Source organism: Lichenostomus cassidix, chromosome 2, assembly GCF_008360975.1.
Source record: "Lichenostomus cassidix isolate B80296 chromosome 2, HeHo_3.0, whole genome shotgun sequence".
NCBI classification, from domain to species: Eukaryota; Metazoa; Chordata; class Aves; order Passeriformes; family Meliphagidae; genus Lichenostomus; species Lichenostomus cassidix.
In genome coordinates this window covers 91,161,856-91,178,517 of record NC_139482.1, presented here as the reverse complement: position 1 = coordinate 91,178,517, position 16,662 = coordinate 91,161,856, and the positions used below count along the sequence as shown (strand labels likewise).

General features: G+C 37.6%; 1 protein-coding gene across 5 annotated transcripts in view; it reads right to left on the bottom strand.

Moving 5' to 3' along the window:
* The window catches only part of TEX10 (testis expressed 10), a 55,027-nt gene that overhangs the window by 33,020 nt on the left and 5,345 nt on the right, over positions 1–16,662 (bottom strand). For 4 of the 5 annotated variants that reach the window (XM_085052366.1, XM_085052370.1, XM_085052368.1 and 1 more), the window contains exons 5-9: positions 11,310–11,553; positions 9,157–9,269; positions 8,134–8,372; positions 3,470–3,605; positions 365–540 (exon numbers count right to left, since the gene is read on the bottom strand). In XM_085052366.1, coding sequence (XP_084908492.1) covers positions 365–540; positions 3,470–3,605; positions 8,134–8,372; positions 9,157–9,269; positions 11,310–11,553 — 908 coding nt within the window. The remainder of the gene's footprint in view (positions 1–364; positions 541–3,469; positions 3,606–8,133; positions 8,373–9,156; positions 9,270–11,309; positions 11,554–16,662) is intronic. The other variant, XM_085052371.1, reaches the window with a different exon arrangement.

Sequence of the window (16,662 nt, the reverse complement as noted above, 5' to 3'; positions counted from 1 at the left end):
AAAAACACATGGCACCTGGGGACATGGCTTAGTGGCGGACTTGGCAGTGTAAGGATACCACTTGGACTCTATGACCTTAGAGGTCTTTTTTAACCTAAATGATTCTATGATTCTTTGATACACAACAACTGAAGTTTCCAGTCTAAATTCTGCTAACTTGAACTAAAGATCTCAATCTTTTTACTGTCCTTTAGTAAATGACAGAGTTCATTTTAACCTGTACTAGAGGGGACCAAACCAACCTGCAATCCTGCCCCCACCCAGTCTTTAGGGTCACTTAGGAAATAACAGGATTTTCCGCCTATTGCAACCTGCCTGCCAGGGGAGGGACAAAACTCCTTGTGCTGCTGTGTAAAAGTCTTACCATATATTCGAGCAGCAGTGGCTTGTAAACTTTGCAACAATTCCTTGTTTGAACGAGAAGCTGCGGAATGAATGATATCGATGAGCTGATTGGAAAGCTCAGGGTTCTTCAAGCCAAGCAGAGCCAGTTGCTGAGGTAAGCCAGCCAACCAACGAGATAAAACTTTACTTCGACTTCTAAAGAAAAAGGGAAAAAACAGTTGGAGGGAAAAAAAAAAGACAAAACCACAAAACCCCACAAACTTCTCCCATTTTTGATTAAGCTGCTTTTATTTCTCCTTTCTGACCCTAACTGAAACAACTGTATGGACCAATCCTATCTTTCATAGGCCACAATTTCTATGTCACCCTGACATATCAAATCAAGTATCATTTATAAACCAAAAGCATTTCATCAGCATATTACTAAAGTGATGATCACAAGAAAAAAGGCTGCCAAGTGTAAATCAAGAGGATCAAAGTCGGTCTTTGAAGATGTCAACAAGAGTAGCATGATGATGATACAGATTATTTCACTTTCAAAGACCTGTAAACCAAAAGCTTTTCAAGGAAATCAAGTACTCATGACACAAGAGGGAAGGGCCTTGCATACAGATGAACTGTTCAACAGTAGGAAAAGCCTGGAGAACAGAAGTGGGTGAATTGAAGGTGGGCTCAAATAATTTGTCATGAAAATAGTGGATGGGAATAAAATGTTTGATTCCTCTTCCCAGAGAAAGAAGTGGGTGCTAGTATCAAATGAAGCTAGAAGCAGCCAGGATTAAACAAGCAAAAGAAAGTTGGGTCTTGACACAGCTGAGCTTTGTCACTCCATGCCAGAGGATGCTGCAGTTGCTCTTGATTTATCCTGGTCCAAGAATAATGAGAAGAGCTCACGATACAGACATCCACTGAGTGATAAACACACAAAAGCTCTGCACAGTGAGGAAGTACAGGCTTCAAATGGTTGGAAGCATAGAGTATTTTCTAAAAGTAATTCTTGTCTTCTTCCTATATCATCTCACATGTCAGTGCTAAAGGCAGGTTGTAAGGCCTTTTAAGATCCTTACCAGTATGTATGTACACAGACTATACACTGTGTGCATATATACACACTGTGACTACACATATGTGTGCAGTGATTTGGGGTGAAGATAACTAAAACATCAAGACAAAACTTAATTCTGAACCATGTAATAAATCCACCAAGCTTCTTCTTTCCCCACAAGGCAGCAACAGGCCAAAAGCTCCTACTTTATCCTTTGAATCAGACACACCTAAAAAATAAACACATTCACAAAAAATTTCTGGAAAAATGTTCCAATGTCAATTCTGCTCCTCTTACACTGTTCTTAACAAGCTTTGTAGAAAAAAAAATGAATGAAAAGAATGAGGAGAACAGTCAGAGGAGGGCTGAAGGAGCTATGAGATCAAACTAAATGGAACAACTAATGTCATCCAGGATCTACTGAACAGCCCACGTTTTGAAGAAATGAAAAAAAACCCACTTGTTTCTAAAGGAAAGAAATAGATCAGTGCAATACACAAATATTATGTTGTCTTCAAATGTCTTGTCAGACATAAGTGTAGTCATACTTTTCGCAAAGAATTTTTGAGATTTCATTCTTCTGTTACTAAAAATGTCACAGATCCATGTAGAAGACTAAGAGAAACAGCAGGAAAACTACTGCTATTTGTGATGTCTAAAGACAGAAAATTAAAGCTTTATAGATAGCCATATGATCACATGAAACTGAATGAGATGCTCAAGACTTTCAGGTGCAGAGAACAATGGTTATGTAACCTCAGGGAAATGCGTCAGTATGAAAAAGATCTCTTTTTCACTCCAGGTGAAAAGAGGATGAAAATGGGATATTCCCAAGTGTTTTTCCCTGTCTTTCACATTCTCTACACTTTTTATCATGTTCAGAGCACAGCATTAGATTATTTCTGGCTGTAGATCTAATTACATGTACTCAGGCATTACCACAACAGAAGACCTAACAAAGCAAAGGAGTTGTAGAATGGAACAACTTTCCCAAAGCTTGACTGTGCTAATAGATGCCAGGACTTCTGAGAGACCTAAGGTTTGATTTTGTTTTTAGTGGCAGAAACAGTTCACATCCCCCAGGAAGTCAACTGTATCCTGGGCTGCATCAAAAGCTGCGTGGGCAAAAGGTCAAGGGACGGGATTCTGCTCCTTTACTCTGCTCTGGAGAGATCCCACCTGGAGTGCTATATCCAGCTCTGGGCCCCAGTAATAAGGACATGGACCCGCTGGAGCAAGTCCAAGCAGGCCACGAAGATCATCAGAGGTCTGAAGCACCTCTCCTTTGAAGACAGGCTGACAGAGCTGCTGTTGCTCAGCCTGGAGAAGAGATCTCTCCTCAAAGCCTTAGAGCTGCCTTACGGTACCTGAAGGGGACCTGCAGTTCCCAAACAAGCTCGGATTGATGCAGCCTGATTTTAATGTTTTTACATTGCTGGAACTAGATGTCTTGGCTGAAAAATACCTTCTGCAAAAGTTAAGATTTGGAGACAATCTGGACACATCTGATGAATGAAAAACTGTTGTAACAGCAATATATAGAGAGAATAATCTCCTCTTACTACATCTGAAGCAAGTCAGACACCTGACAGATGCATGAAACCAGAAGCCAAGAAGGACAAAAAGCACTTTCTTAAACCTTATCTCTTTGAAACCACACACCCAGAACAATAAATTTTTTTCTTGAAAAAAATAAGCGAGAAAGGCTAAACAGGCACCACCAGAATGACCAAAAGCACTGTCACAAGCCCACCACGTCAGGCTGAAGTAATGGAAATGCTCCATGACTACAGCTGCATGATCTTGACATGTCCACTGACTGCCACACAACCACTAACAATGTACTTCAAGCTAAGGTTTATGTCATTAAGATCTATCTAGTACCTATGCCAAGACAGACAACCAAGTTGATACATCTCCATCTCACAGAGAACACAAACTTTCAAATTTCAGTGACACAGCGTCAAAACAGATTCAGAATGAAGTACTATGACATCTACATATAAATTCAGTACTATCACTCCTGAAATTAATATACTATTTTGAAATGAAAAAGAATATGCCTTTTTTTTTTTTTACCTCATTCTTTGCGTCCTCAAATCTTCTTTTTGGTACACTCTGCTAAAAAATTTCAAAAGCAATGTACGAACTGGAAAGAGGAGATTCCTTTGCTGGTATAGCGTATATACTGCTTTTATCAAGGGTTCTGTTGTTACTGGAAGAAAAAAAAAATCTGAAATAATACTTCTCAATCTTCTCATTTTATACATGCACACAGAGCACTATAATCTTTATCTACAACCGTCTGCATTGAACTCCAGAGGGAAGTACCAAAATATTTTTAAGTAACTATTGGACTGACTTCTAAACCATTGAAACAACACTTTCTTGTGCAGCTTGTGAAAGAGCCAGACAAAGGAACAGAGACAACATGCAAGTGAAAACTTCAGAACTTTCTGAAGACAGGTTGCAAGGTAGTTGAGAACCAGAAAATTCCTGCTTTCCACAGATATCTTCCAATCCTTTTCCCTAGTGTGGTAACTTAATACCAATCTTCTCTACTTACTTACGCTCCCCAAAACCTCACCCTCACAGTGCCTTCAGTTCTGTTTATCCCTTCCTCCCTGCCACACATGCTAACCTCAGCAGCTCTCCCTGTCTCTGAACCAGCTGGCTCAAAGTTACATTTGCTAATTAACCACAAAATAAATACCTCAAAAGGCCGCTGGCAAGACACTGCAATGAGAGCTGCTAACTCCCCTGCAACCTTTCCTTCTCTGAAGCTCTTATCAACCATATGCTATCACCAGACTTAAAACAACATATGGAAGCTCTACCACTGCGACCAAATTGGCTAAAACTAACCAGCAAACGCAGAACTTACTGTAATAGACTGAAAAACAGACCAAACTTTTTTTTTGGAAACCAGACTAAACCACCGGATGGAAAAATTAACAAAGCATGGAAAAATACCTGAATTCAGAGAAGACAAGCCTGGAAAGAACGGGAAAGCATCTGAAAACTTGAGCAATAGACAAAGAGTATGAGACCTGACTCAGTTTGTCTGAGACGAACTTGTGGTCTCAAGCAATTCAACCCAATTAAAGCATACTTAAGCAGCAAAAATCACTTCATTACCTTCATAAACCAAGGCTGAGAAACATTTGTCTTTTCATCCAGGTATACAGATCAGTTTTAGTAAGTTATGTATACAAAACCAGGTAAAATATTGTGTTCCACACTGAACACAGCAACTTCTGCCCACAGAGATGGACAAGAATGCTCTAGTCTAAAAGTTATTCTGGATCCAGTCAGGGGCCGGTCTTTGTCTGTAAAACTCTTACTCAACTTCAAGTTATCATACAGGGATTCTTACTAAAAAGGATACTATAAAAACCATCTGAAGTGTCCTGGTCACATGCCAGCATAATGCAGAAGCCATTTACAAGTTAAAATCAAACCTATTTTTCAACAGAAAAATAAAACATGTTCTAATATTTCATGTAACTAAGATATATTTTATTAAGTTATTTTCAATGCATCAGGAGCATTGACTTCCTCAATTCAAATATTCTTCAGGTGAAGATTCACCTTGGACAGCACTTTTTAAACAGAACACTGGCTTATTCTTAATTGTATAACAATTATAACTTTATGTAGGTTTTAGCTAATTGATGAACTGCTAACTGGAAAAAAGAATAAAAACAAACACATATTCTAAGTGAGTAAAATTCTCACTTACTTCCCAATAACTCTGTGGCACATTAAGTAAAACAGGCCCTCCTATTTTAATTATTTCATGTGAACAGGACAAGATTAGAAATAGAAGCCATTTAAAAAGTTACTCTTAAAAAGTAATACTTAAAAAGGCCCACATTATACAGATGTGCAAAACACAGCTGAAGAACTCATGAGTTTTAAGACTTCAGTTTTAACTGGCACATATCAAGCCTCCTTCTGAAGTGACTGAGTGACTGTTCTTTTGTTATATGAAGAAAATCTATCAGAAAACACAACTAGCAGGCAAGCTGCTGTTGAAGTCATACGCGAGAAATCAAGAAAGGAGCAGATCTCCTACTTACAGAGACTAGGTCCCAAGTTTGATCTTAAGCAATGGAGATAAATCTTCAGACAACACAGCTACAAGCTCTTCTAGAAAGCCACAGAAAAAGGGGGATATGTGCATTTCACCCCAGCATAAATCCCTACTCAAAACAGGCAATCCAGAAAAATGGAACCATGCTTGTGTGGCATAATGCACAGATTGACTACAGTTTTATATAATCTCTTTTTCATTATATCTTTTGGTTTTTCTACCTAAAGTTCACCTCTTTTGGTTTCCACTGTGCTCTAAAAAATATTTTTGATCATAATAGCACATTTTTCACTTTGCATATCTTCTAGAAAACACATACCCTTCCAGGGTTTAATCTTAATGTCAAATAGGTTTTAAACAAATCAAGAGTCAATTTTTTTTTCTATGTACCATCTTTTGCAGTCCCATCTGACATAACACAGTTCAAAATTTCTAGAACATCATCAAAACAAAAAAAAGTCAAGGACAGAAAGCTTTTCTTCCATAGAATCACATCATGGTTGAAGTGGGAATGAAAGACTGAGCTCAACTGGTCCAACACCCCTACTGAAACAGGATCAGCCAGATCTGGCTGCCCACGACAATGTCCAGATAGCTTCTGAAAATCTCCAAGGATGGAGATTCCACTATCACTATGGGTAACCTGTGCCAGTGCTTGATCACCCTGACAGCGAAAAGGGTGTTCTGATGTTCAGACAGCATCTCTTGTGTTTCAGTTTGTGCTCACTGCTTGTCCTGTCACTGGACACCACTGGAAAGAGCCTGGCTCCCTCTTCTTTGCACCCTTCCTTCAGGTACTTACATACATCGATGAGATGCTTCTCTAGCCTTCTCATCTCCAGACTGAAGAGTCCCAGCTCACTCAGCCTTTCCTCACAGGAGAGATGCTCCAGTGTCTCCATCATCTTCACAGCCCTTTGCTGGACTCTCACTAGTACGTCCATGTGTGTCTTGTAGTGGGGAGCCCAAAACTGGACACAGTACTTCAGGAGTGACCACACCAGTGCAGAGTAGAGGGACAGGATCACCTCCCTCAACCTGCTCTCAACACTCCTATTGCAGCCCAGGACACCACTGGGCTTCTTTGCCCCTTCACAAGGGCCCCTTCTTGCTGGCTCCACCTGGACCCCTGATCCTTTCCTGCCAAGCTACTTCTACCTGGTCATCCCTCAGCACATACACGTGCTTGGGCTTGTTCCTCTCCAGGTGCAGGGCTTTGCATTTCTTGTTGAACCATCAAGCCCATTCCTCCAGTCAAGGCTTTATTTCCTCTACAGATAATAGATTAATTATAATCTGGCATCTAGTCAGATTTTTAGTAGTGCACAAGGATTATCTTGAAGGGATGAAATAAACCATCCACATAAAATAAACCATCCACATAGACACAGCTTTGTCAGGTAACCAATTTCAGAATGAACCTTTACAGAAAAGATCTGTATATATTAATCTTTCACAATTTCATTTTAACTTTTTAAAATCTTATTTATTTTCTGGATTCCTGAGGAAAATTATTGCACTAAAATGGCCACTTTGGGTAGAAAAACACAGCCTATTATCCACTATCTGGTAAAAGTCTGGCAAAGTTAAAAAAAATAAAAAAAATTTTAAAAAAAATCAACATTTCATTATAAAGACATGATTTAACAGCCTAACAACTGTTTGGAAGCTACTTTCCTTGGTAGCAATTCCTCTACTTTAGCTCAGCTGGTGTAACGGGCTCTGACTTTGGATTATTATTTGCCTTCAACACAAAGCTAAATCTGAAATGCCAACAGGAATAAGCAGTTATTACCTTTGTCACCAGGGACATGGGAATAGACAGGTTCCCAATTAAAATAGATTCAGAAGGAAATATAAGTAACTGCCAAAATATATTTGAGGGACATTTGACATCTTTTCATTTTACAACTCTAACAATGATATCTGTTGCTAAGGGCTTTTCTATAAGCTACTTGGATGTGGAATTCATTTCTATCAAATTGGTAAAACATAAAAGACTGCTGCCACTTTTCAGTTTACTGAAAAGGTCCTTTCTTGAAGTCCTATAACCAAGGACATTTGGAATATAACCAAATAGTACTTGAAATGAAAGAAAAAGGCAAGCTAAAATATTGTACTGGTTGTGGAAGTCATAACTGGAAATGTTTTCTCCTGGAAAAAGATTCAAATCAAACACCTTGGAAAATACTCAACAGCAGCTTCCTTCAAAAGTGTCCTGGCATTTCACATCATCAGAGAACTAAAATGGTCATCTGACAGTATTCAAGAGAGTCTATCAGCTGTGTTAATGACTTTAAATAAGGATTGGGATATTAGTATCTTGCACCTCTAAATCCTAGGAATTACTTCTTCAGTATAAAGGTCATCTTCCTATTTAGAAGAGTATTTTAAGCAGTAAAACCAGAAAACAGATACACAAACATATTCATACTTTGCATATCAACAGTGTGAAGCTAACAGCATTCCAAAAATAAAGTTTCCAAAGCTACCTGCACAGATATTACCATTAAATTTGATTTACTTCAATGACAAAATACGTTCTGGTGTAACAACTGAGAACATAAGATGTGGAGACCTGAAAACACTAAAATAACTACAGCTTTGTCAGTGCATAATTTTGCTTTTCAGAAACTACTCATCTTACCCTTGTTTTGCTGTATTTGCATTAGTCTCCAAGTCACCCCAAGCAATCTGTTCACCTGCTTGCTAGTCAACTTGCTGCCATCCTGAAGAGTATCTGTCACAAATTTCCTTATCATGTCCAGCCAACCAGAGTCCGTCTGAAGTGTCGATGTGCTGGCTAATGAAACCATTATGTCACACAAGGTTAAGTTCAGTAAAAGATGGTCTACGTTGTTTGAGGATTTCATACAGTTCCTGTTGCTAAATGGAAGAGGGAGGAGAACAGAAAGAGTTCAAAAACTTATTTTTGAGATAAAAATGGACACCAGCTGATACCCCTTTTACATATACCAGTATTCTACATAGTCTGCAAAGATGCAGAATGATTTCGGAACAGACTTTAGCATTAATTTAGTCTCACATCTGGGATCTGATAGAGGAAACAACCTGCTACTGGCCTGTACCAAAACAGGATTGGTGCATCTGCTCTGACAGCTCAATAGTGATGAAATGTGTGTTTGGCTTCTCCTGCTCCAGTACTTTTTTGCCATACAGGACAGCCACAGTGTGTCCCATCTCTCCTCCTAGCTGTGCCTACCCAGCCCTGTAGTACAACTAGAGAAGACTACGTGGAGGTAAAAAGAACATTTGAACAATGTTTTGATGTAATTCAACAGTCAGCTGAAGAAAACATGCAGAAATATGAAACCAGTCAGCCTACAACAATCACCATTTAGCAATATGCAAATTACAGATCAAGAGTTGAATAAAATACTTCATTTCCCTAAGGCAGCATTTTATTTTCTACTGGATGCTATACAAGATAACTTGCTATACAATACTTTTACAAAGAACAACTAAAACTTTTCAATTCAAAGCAACGCAACCTTCCAATAAAATTGTCACTGCAGGTCTTCAAGCAATAAGCAATCAAAAGTTTCCTTTTCCACCATTAAAAACTTAGTATTTGATAAAGCACATGACTCACATTGCCTTGCTTCTTACGGAATTAAAAGCTGTTACATGACATTGATTTTATTCTTACCTTTTGCATGGATCTTTCTTTTTGTGTTTTACTGTATCTTGTAAAGAATAAGGAAAATGACGCATGAAGTGGTGCTTGAAATCAACAAGGTAATTCATTCGAAGCCATAGTTCCTATTAAGGAAAGCAGATGACAGACAGAAAACATGGTAGTAAATGAAATAAATCACGACAATTATGTTCCAAAATTCATTATTGCAATCAATGAAAACCAGGAACTTTAGCTTCTGTTTGCAAGTTGTTTATACAGCTTTACTTTCAAGTGCTGTGCATGAAGGTCCACAAAACATGGGAGAAGCAAGATGCTGTAAGTTAAGGCTGAACAACAACATATAATCCTAACCGAACCACTGTACTTTTTTAGCACATATTTATGTGGACATATGCAATACTAAACTGAGTTACAAATCTGAATTGAAAGTACTTTTATAGCAATTTATCAGGGTTCTTAAAATCAGAGTGGACCCTGATTCAAACTTGCAGTGACTGTCCTGAGTTTTCCATTAAGACATATTCTAACACTGCTTTCATCTTTCCCTATCATTAACGTACTTGTGGTTGAAAGCCCACTGACAAAACATTTTCCAGTAGAAAGGTGATCCTTACAGAAAAACGATTCAGTACTTTAAAATAATTTTACTTTGTAGGTTAGCACTCAGTCACCACTCCAAAAAATGTCCAGCAGAACTCATCACTAAAAAAGCCTGCACTGCTATCAAATTGATCAGGCAGAATAACCTTTTTGATATTTGACTATTAAGAACAGAGAATGGTCATTAAACTGTTTCAAAGATCAATAGCTTTCCACTAAGCATATTCAGAGTGGCTTTCCACAGTGCCTATAATAACCACTTTGGCCTGTAAGCCCAAGGGCTATTAAAGAAGCAAAGCTTTCATTTTCAAACTGAGCCATTTGAATACATTTTATATATAGAGGTAACTAAAAAGACAAACCCAACCATTTCTCTAAAATTAAATTTACTCTACAAAAAAACCCAGGTTACAAGAACCTCAGATTTTTTCCCCTCCACAAACAACTTAAGGTCATAATTCAACTGTGTGTTCCCAAAACAGTTCATATCTTGACAGAGGAGCATGCCATTCATGTGGCCAAAATACAGGCACCCTATGGCTAAGGGCAGCAGCTCTGCAGGATCCTTCAGAAAAAGGCTAGGGACAGGAGGCTGCCACAGGATTTACCTGGTCAAGTGCCTGCTTTTTGCCCGCTTCCAAGAGGGCCTCAAAGGAAAGACAAGGGAAAAGGAACACAGTGTGTTTTGCTCAGACACACTGAATCTACCCCTCAAAGCTGGGTATGTTGGGTAACTTTGGTTTAATGTAACGATTCTACATATGTTTTCCAATAATTACCCTATTTAGTAAAGGGACCCACAGTCCTACACACAGGTTAAATCAAGAGCTGTCAAGACATTCCTTCCAACTACTCTTAACAGTCCAAATGGAAATTGTTTTCTTTTTCCAATTTGCAAAATTTTTTTGAAAGCAGCAGCGGTTACCAAAAAATGCAATTAAGTTATTTAAGTCAAAGACAGAGAAAATAACTTGGGGAAAAAACACACCAAAACTTCAGAGGATACTGAAGTTATCATTTAGGAAAACATCTCTGTGTTTTCCTAAAACCCTTATTGAGGTTTTGATTTGATATCCTATGATCCTACCAGTCATGACACAGCAACATAGATTTCACCAAGCAATTACAGGATCTCACACCACCTTTATCTTCTACCTTTCCAAACATCTAGGGTTTGCTCATTTCCACCCACCCCCACAAAATTTTTTAACATACAAAAACAAGGTAAAAACAACTCCATTCTACACTTCATTCCAATTTATATTCTAGACATTATCTGGGAGAAAAAAATGCTCCTCTTCTCCAATACCCTTTCCGTTTCAAAAGCTTTTGTGCTGCAGTCTGCCAAGGATTCCTGGAGACTATTACTGAATTCATGGCTCAGTTCAACAGATTATTTTCTACAGTACGAGGCAAAAAAATCCAGATTCAAAATCTACTCAACACCTAGGCTCTTTTTCTCTTAATAAAGTATCTTCACTGCTTCAAATCACCAAATCACTAGTTTCTAATCAAAACAAAATGAACTGCCATAATTATGCCATGGATTATTTCTCCCTTACCATTTTGTATGTTTCGTCATGTCGCTTTGTGAGTTTCCACAATAAATGTATTATGCTAAGCACTTGCTGCATAAGCTGCTGAGATTCTGATTCCAAAAGGTTTCCAAGAATGGGAGCTGATTGTGCAGGAGATGCTTCAATCCAGCACTCAATGAGTAATGGAATTATTATCTCAATAAAACCTTTTAAGTTCTCAGCCGAGGACAGGCCTTTTTCTGCACTGTCCATTACACTTGTCAGAGACCTAAACAACAAAAGAAAAAAAAAAGAAAAAAAGGCAAAAAGAAAAAAAAAAAAAGAAAAAAAGATAAAAAGATAAAGATTACACCTTTCAAAACAAGATTACAGTACTACTACTACTTTCCTGTATTCTGAATAATGGGAAAAATTACTTAACACATTATATGTTTGCTGGCTTCCGTGCTAGATATTTCAGTACAGAAAAAAGGGAGCTGAAACCATCTATAACAAACCTGCTCCCAAGTTTCCCTGCAAGTTTGCATGCTTCTCTAACAACTTCTTAGATTTCAGTATTTCTTTCCCCACTGTTGCATGTAAAGTCTATGAAGTGGAGAAATATGATATGCATTATCACCATCAATCAACAGGAATCAACAATTATACTCAGCACAACAAAATAATGCAAAAAAACCTCTTAAGCTCATTAAAGCAAAATAACGAAGCTGACTACAAGGTATTGTCAAATGCATGAGGTTTATTACAGTTAATAACCATCTCCAACTATAATAAACAATGGTTTTCATATTAATAGCAGAAAAAAAGTTTCTTCAAAAATATATTTGGTTCCCACCTGATGCTTAGCTATAATGCTCTGGAAAGCAACTAAATGGAAAATTATTAATATTATATGATAATGAAGTTAAAAAACATTTAAAATTAAGACATGTTTAAATTAAAAGAATATCTGCCAGAAATCAAGAAAACCAACTCTTTCTCCACCCACTTAAACAATATTTTCTTTGTATCTCTGAAGGGATTATCAGCAGATATGACCCAATCCTGCCACTGGTTAAGTTCAGGCGACATGTATGCATTTCAAAAAGGTTTTTTTGAAAAAGTAAAACCCTGAGTAACTCCTGTTAATTTTAAGGAATAAAGCGCCCATAAAAAAAAAAAAATCAACAATTTCAACTGACAATTTGTGAAATTGTTTTCCATTATGGTTTTGTTTCCTAATTCATAGCAGGGAATTCCTATCATAATTCTAATTTCCTAACATACAAGAAATTAGCATGCTGAACCTCCTGTTAAAACTCCTTTGGATTTCAGAGATGATCTCCAAGTCATTTTTCTTTACATATACACTCAAAATAGGAACTGAAAAACTATTTGCTTTCCATAGACCTGCAGAAGTTTTATTTACAAATATTTTAATTTCACACTAGAATGAAGATGTAAAGCAGTTTTCCCTAGCCAGCCTGTCATTTCTAAATTATCCAATTAGTTATATCCTTCTATGAAGCTACATATTGAAATCATCAATAATAGACATAAAAAGTGAAAATTTTATTCTGTCACTTCTCTCTGGTTGGTATCAGTGTGTCAAAATTACTAAATCAAAACAAACCCAGATATGAACAAACTGTAAAAGGTGCAGGGAGAAGGAATAAAAAGAAAGTGTGAGACAAACTCTTTTCCAATGAAGGCAAGATAGAGGAGAGAATTTAGATCTCCAGCACAAAAATGGACAAGTGGAAACATAACTGGTCATAAGAAAAAAAAATTGCTTTATCTTTAGTTCTTACTATGATTATCAAACATCTTAAAATTTTATAAAGCTTAGCATGAACTGCAGCAACCAACATATTCAGTAAATATAATTTGGTTTATTTGTCCTTTTATTTTTGTTGCTTAATTTTATTTCTCTGGTGCAGGCACTGCAGTAGACACCAGTTGCTTTCAGAGTAGAAAGAGATTAGGGTGAATGGCTCTATCTCAGACTTTTAACTCTCAGTCATCTCAAATACAGTACACAAATCCCATTTTTCAGTTATAACTACAATGACTTCTAAAGCCTGTTGATACCAAGACTATAATCTCATTGAAAAAGCAAGGTTGTCCTGTAAATGCTATGCTGTGACAGGATTACACACTCAGCTGAGAGTCTGAAATGTCAGTAATTGGCTGGAAAAGTTCTGAAGTAGTAGTCTTTAATAATTTCTCTTTAAAAAAATCTGATATTACAGCAGAACTCTGGAATTCCAGCAATATATTTAAGGAACACAAAAATCTCCCAATTAAAAAGTGAATAGTGCATGAAACCTGAGAAATTGGTAATTCACACTGGAAGATTCCTACAGAAGTATAACACACACACAAAACTATTTCAGTACTTTTCTGAAACAAGGAATGGAAAAAGGAAGAATTCATGCCAAAAGGGATACTCCTCACAGCTGCTGAAAGCATTTGGGTAAGAATACTTAGCATAGCTTTCATGCACCCCTGCAAAAGAAGCCCCTATCTCTCAAGATAAGATTCCTCCACATCTTCAAGGTTGACAATGACAGTGCTAAATAAAATCTAAGTGGCAGTAACAGACAATGACAAAGTATTATAGTAATATGTCCAGTATTTCTTTGATTAGTACAGCATCCTTAGCAATACAGGTTCACTCAAACTGGGAAGGTTTGATTTCAATTAATCTCTTTGTCACACATCTGTTATCACTACTCTTGAGTGGTAAGGTGGCTCTTGGAAACACAGCAAAGCATATTACCTTTATATCAGTATGAAATACTATTGAAGGCACTTGCAAGATACCCTAAAGCTGTCATTTTCTTTATGTATTTTTGCCCGTATTTTTATAAAGCAGGACCAAACAAACAAAAATTGTGTAAATATCTGCCACTTGACAGTAAGAAGACAACAGAAATTCAGCAAAGCGAAGTCAAGGAAGTATAAAAGAAACAGAAAATAAGGAAACAACTTGCTGTTCTTTAGAACAGGAGAAGTCCTTGGAAGTTATTAAGTTTTTATGGCTCGCAGTTTAAGTCAGATTACTTGTCCTCCTTTTCTGTGTGCACTGCCAAACGCAGCAAACACTCAGCACACCAAATGAACTGCATTTTCCATTTGATGCACGTATATGTATTTATTGGCTATGCTTCATCTTCCATTTCAGTCTCTCAAGTCATCTTTGCTTTTCTCTGCAGCTTCATATTGTCCTCTCTCAGCAGAATCTGAAGCTCAACTGTTTCTCTTCCAGTCAAAAAAAAACCCCAAAATCACATGCCTTGGTACCACATTTGAGTTGTGAAGACTTTCTGTTTTTCCACACCTGAAATGAGTTTAATGCAAAAGCAGCACAGTTAACACCTAATGCAGAGAATACATTCTAACCACCTCCTAAGACACTGCAATCTTTAATTACAAACAATAGGAAGATCTAGCACTCAACGGAACATAATGCTATCTTAAAATTTGCATCACTGAATCATCCAGCATTCCAAGATCAGAATCTACCCTTTCTATTAAACACCAATACTGCAAACTGATTCAGAAAATCTTGTTCCATAATCACTAGATTATCAGTGACATGACTGTCATCCCTATCCAGTGAACTTGCAAGATTAAAAACATATAGGAACTTTAAAAATTTAGCACACAATTATGCTGTTTGGAAGTCTACTTGTTAAAGAATAAAGTTGAACTTACTTGCAGTATTAGTAACAAGACCATCAATACACACACACTGCAAATAGTTACTTATGGTTTTGTCAAATCACTATCCACAGCTAGGACTTGAAACATACACACACATAGACACACAGAGTGTTGAACCTCTTATTACAACTAATTTCTGTCCTTGCCATAGAGGCCTGAGTAGCAGCCTGGGAATGCCCATAAAAGGCAACAATTGGGATTGGAAGTGACAGATTTAAACACCTTTAGATGGTTAGAAATTATTTCTGCAGCAAATACAAAAACAACCACCACAACTCTTCACTATTGGAACTTCATACATAGTCACTTAAACTAGCAGTACTGGCCCTTTGTGAAAAACGAATACACCAAAAATATGCACAAATGCAATAAAATGAGAACATTTTAGTACCTTCAGCAGATGATCCTTCCCTTCCTATTCTTCTGTTCTGCTGCCATCAGCTTGCTTTGCCAATCTCGCCTTGGATTCTAGCCATGTTTCCTTCTATTCTTCTGGCTCCTCCTCATGCTTGCAAACATCTTTTTGTAAGTATTTATAACCAGAAGCGCATCACGATGTTTCACCAAAATCTAGCTCCTCAGAAAAGCGGAATCCAATTCAGGTGACACCAGATGTAAAGTTTATTTCCCTAGACCTTGGATACAATGCATCTTCAGCTATTACACCATACGGTACATCATACACTGCATATGACCCAGGGCACAACAAAAGGATCTTCTGACATCCAGTGGTCCACAACTGTGTGCTTCTGACTGCAAAGATGAACTCAATAGCACTGTTCAGTGCTCAGCACTGAAACCTCCCCCTGCCTCAAGGGAGCTTCACTAGTCTAGTTGCCAGCCAAAATTTAACCTGCAGCAGATACTGTTGGTCATGACTGAACACTTACGCTGACAACAATTTTAGGAGAATAAGCTGCAAGTTTTACTTAGCTTAATGTTTCCTATACCTGCCATAAGTAATATGCTACCCAGAATGAGGAAGCCTAGGAGAACAGGAATGGATGGTCATGTCTGTCTCTCCCTAACAGAGATGGCAAACACCTACTAATTCAGGTCAACACCTGTGGTACTCAAAGCAAACACTTTTTCTGCCCTTCATTCCTTCAAATGTATAAAACGGACATAGCAATGGAGTAGGCAGAGGGTTTTATACCCTTTTTTGCCACTGACTTCCTAGATTAATTTGGTACAACTGCTTTATACCTCTTATTCAGTGTTCTCTAGCAGTAAAATAACAATTATGGTTTCTTTTCAAACCACCTTGGTATCTACAGGTAACAGAGCTGTGTAATAGCTAAACTGCTTCCATTTTTAAAGTCACCATTCCAGGTCTCCCGCCAGCAGGTATGTAACATCCATATTAATGCACATGAGGATGCCAATGCTCAAAAGGTACCATAAAGTGAGGTGGGAGGTTCCCCCTTAGTGGGTGAATCAGAGAGGAGGAAGAGAAATAAAAACAGTTGTTTATTTCTCCCTTAACTTCAGCTCACATCTGTTTAGAGTACTACCAAAACCCACACAAACCTTTCTGTGACTAAGTGCTCTATACTTTCTTTCATATTCATCAGCATGTCTCAGCTGACACATCTTTCATCCAGAGAGTATATATAAACTGGTGAAGTGATTAAAATATCTAGAATTGGAAACTTAGCACATCTTCATA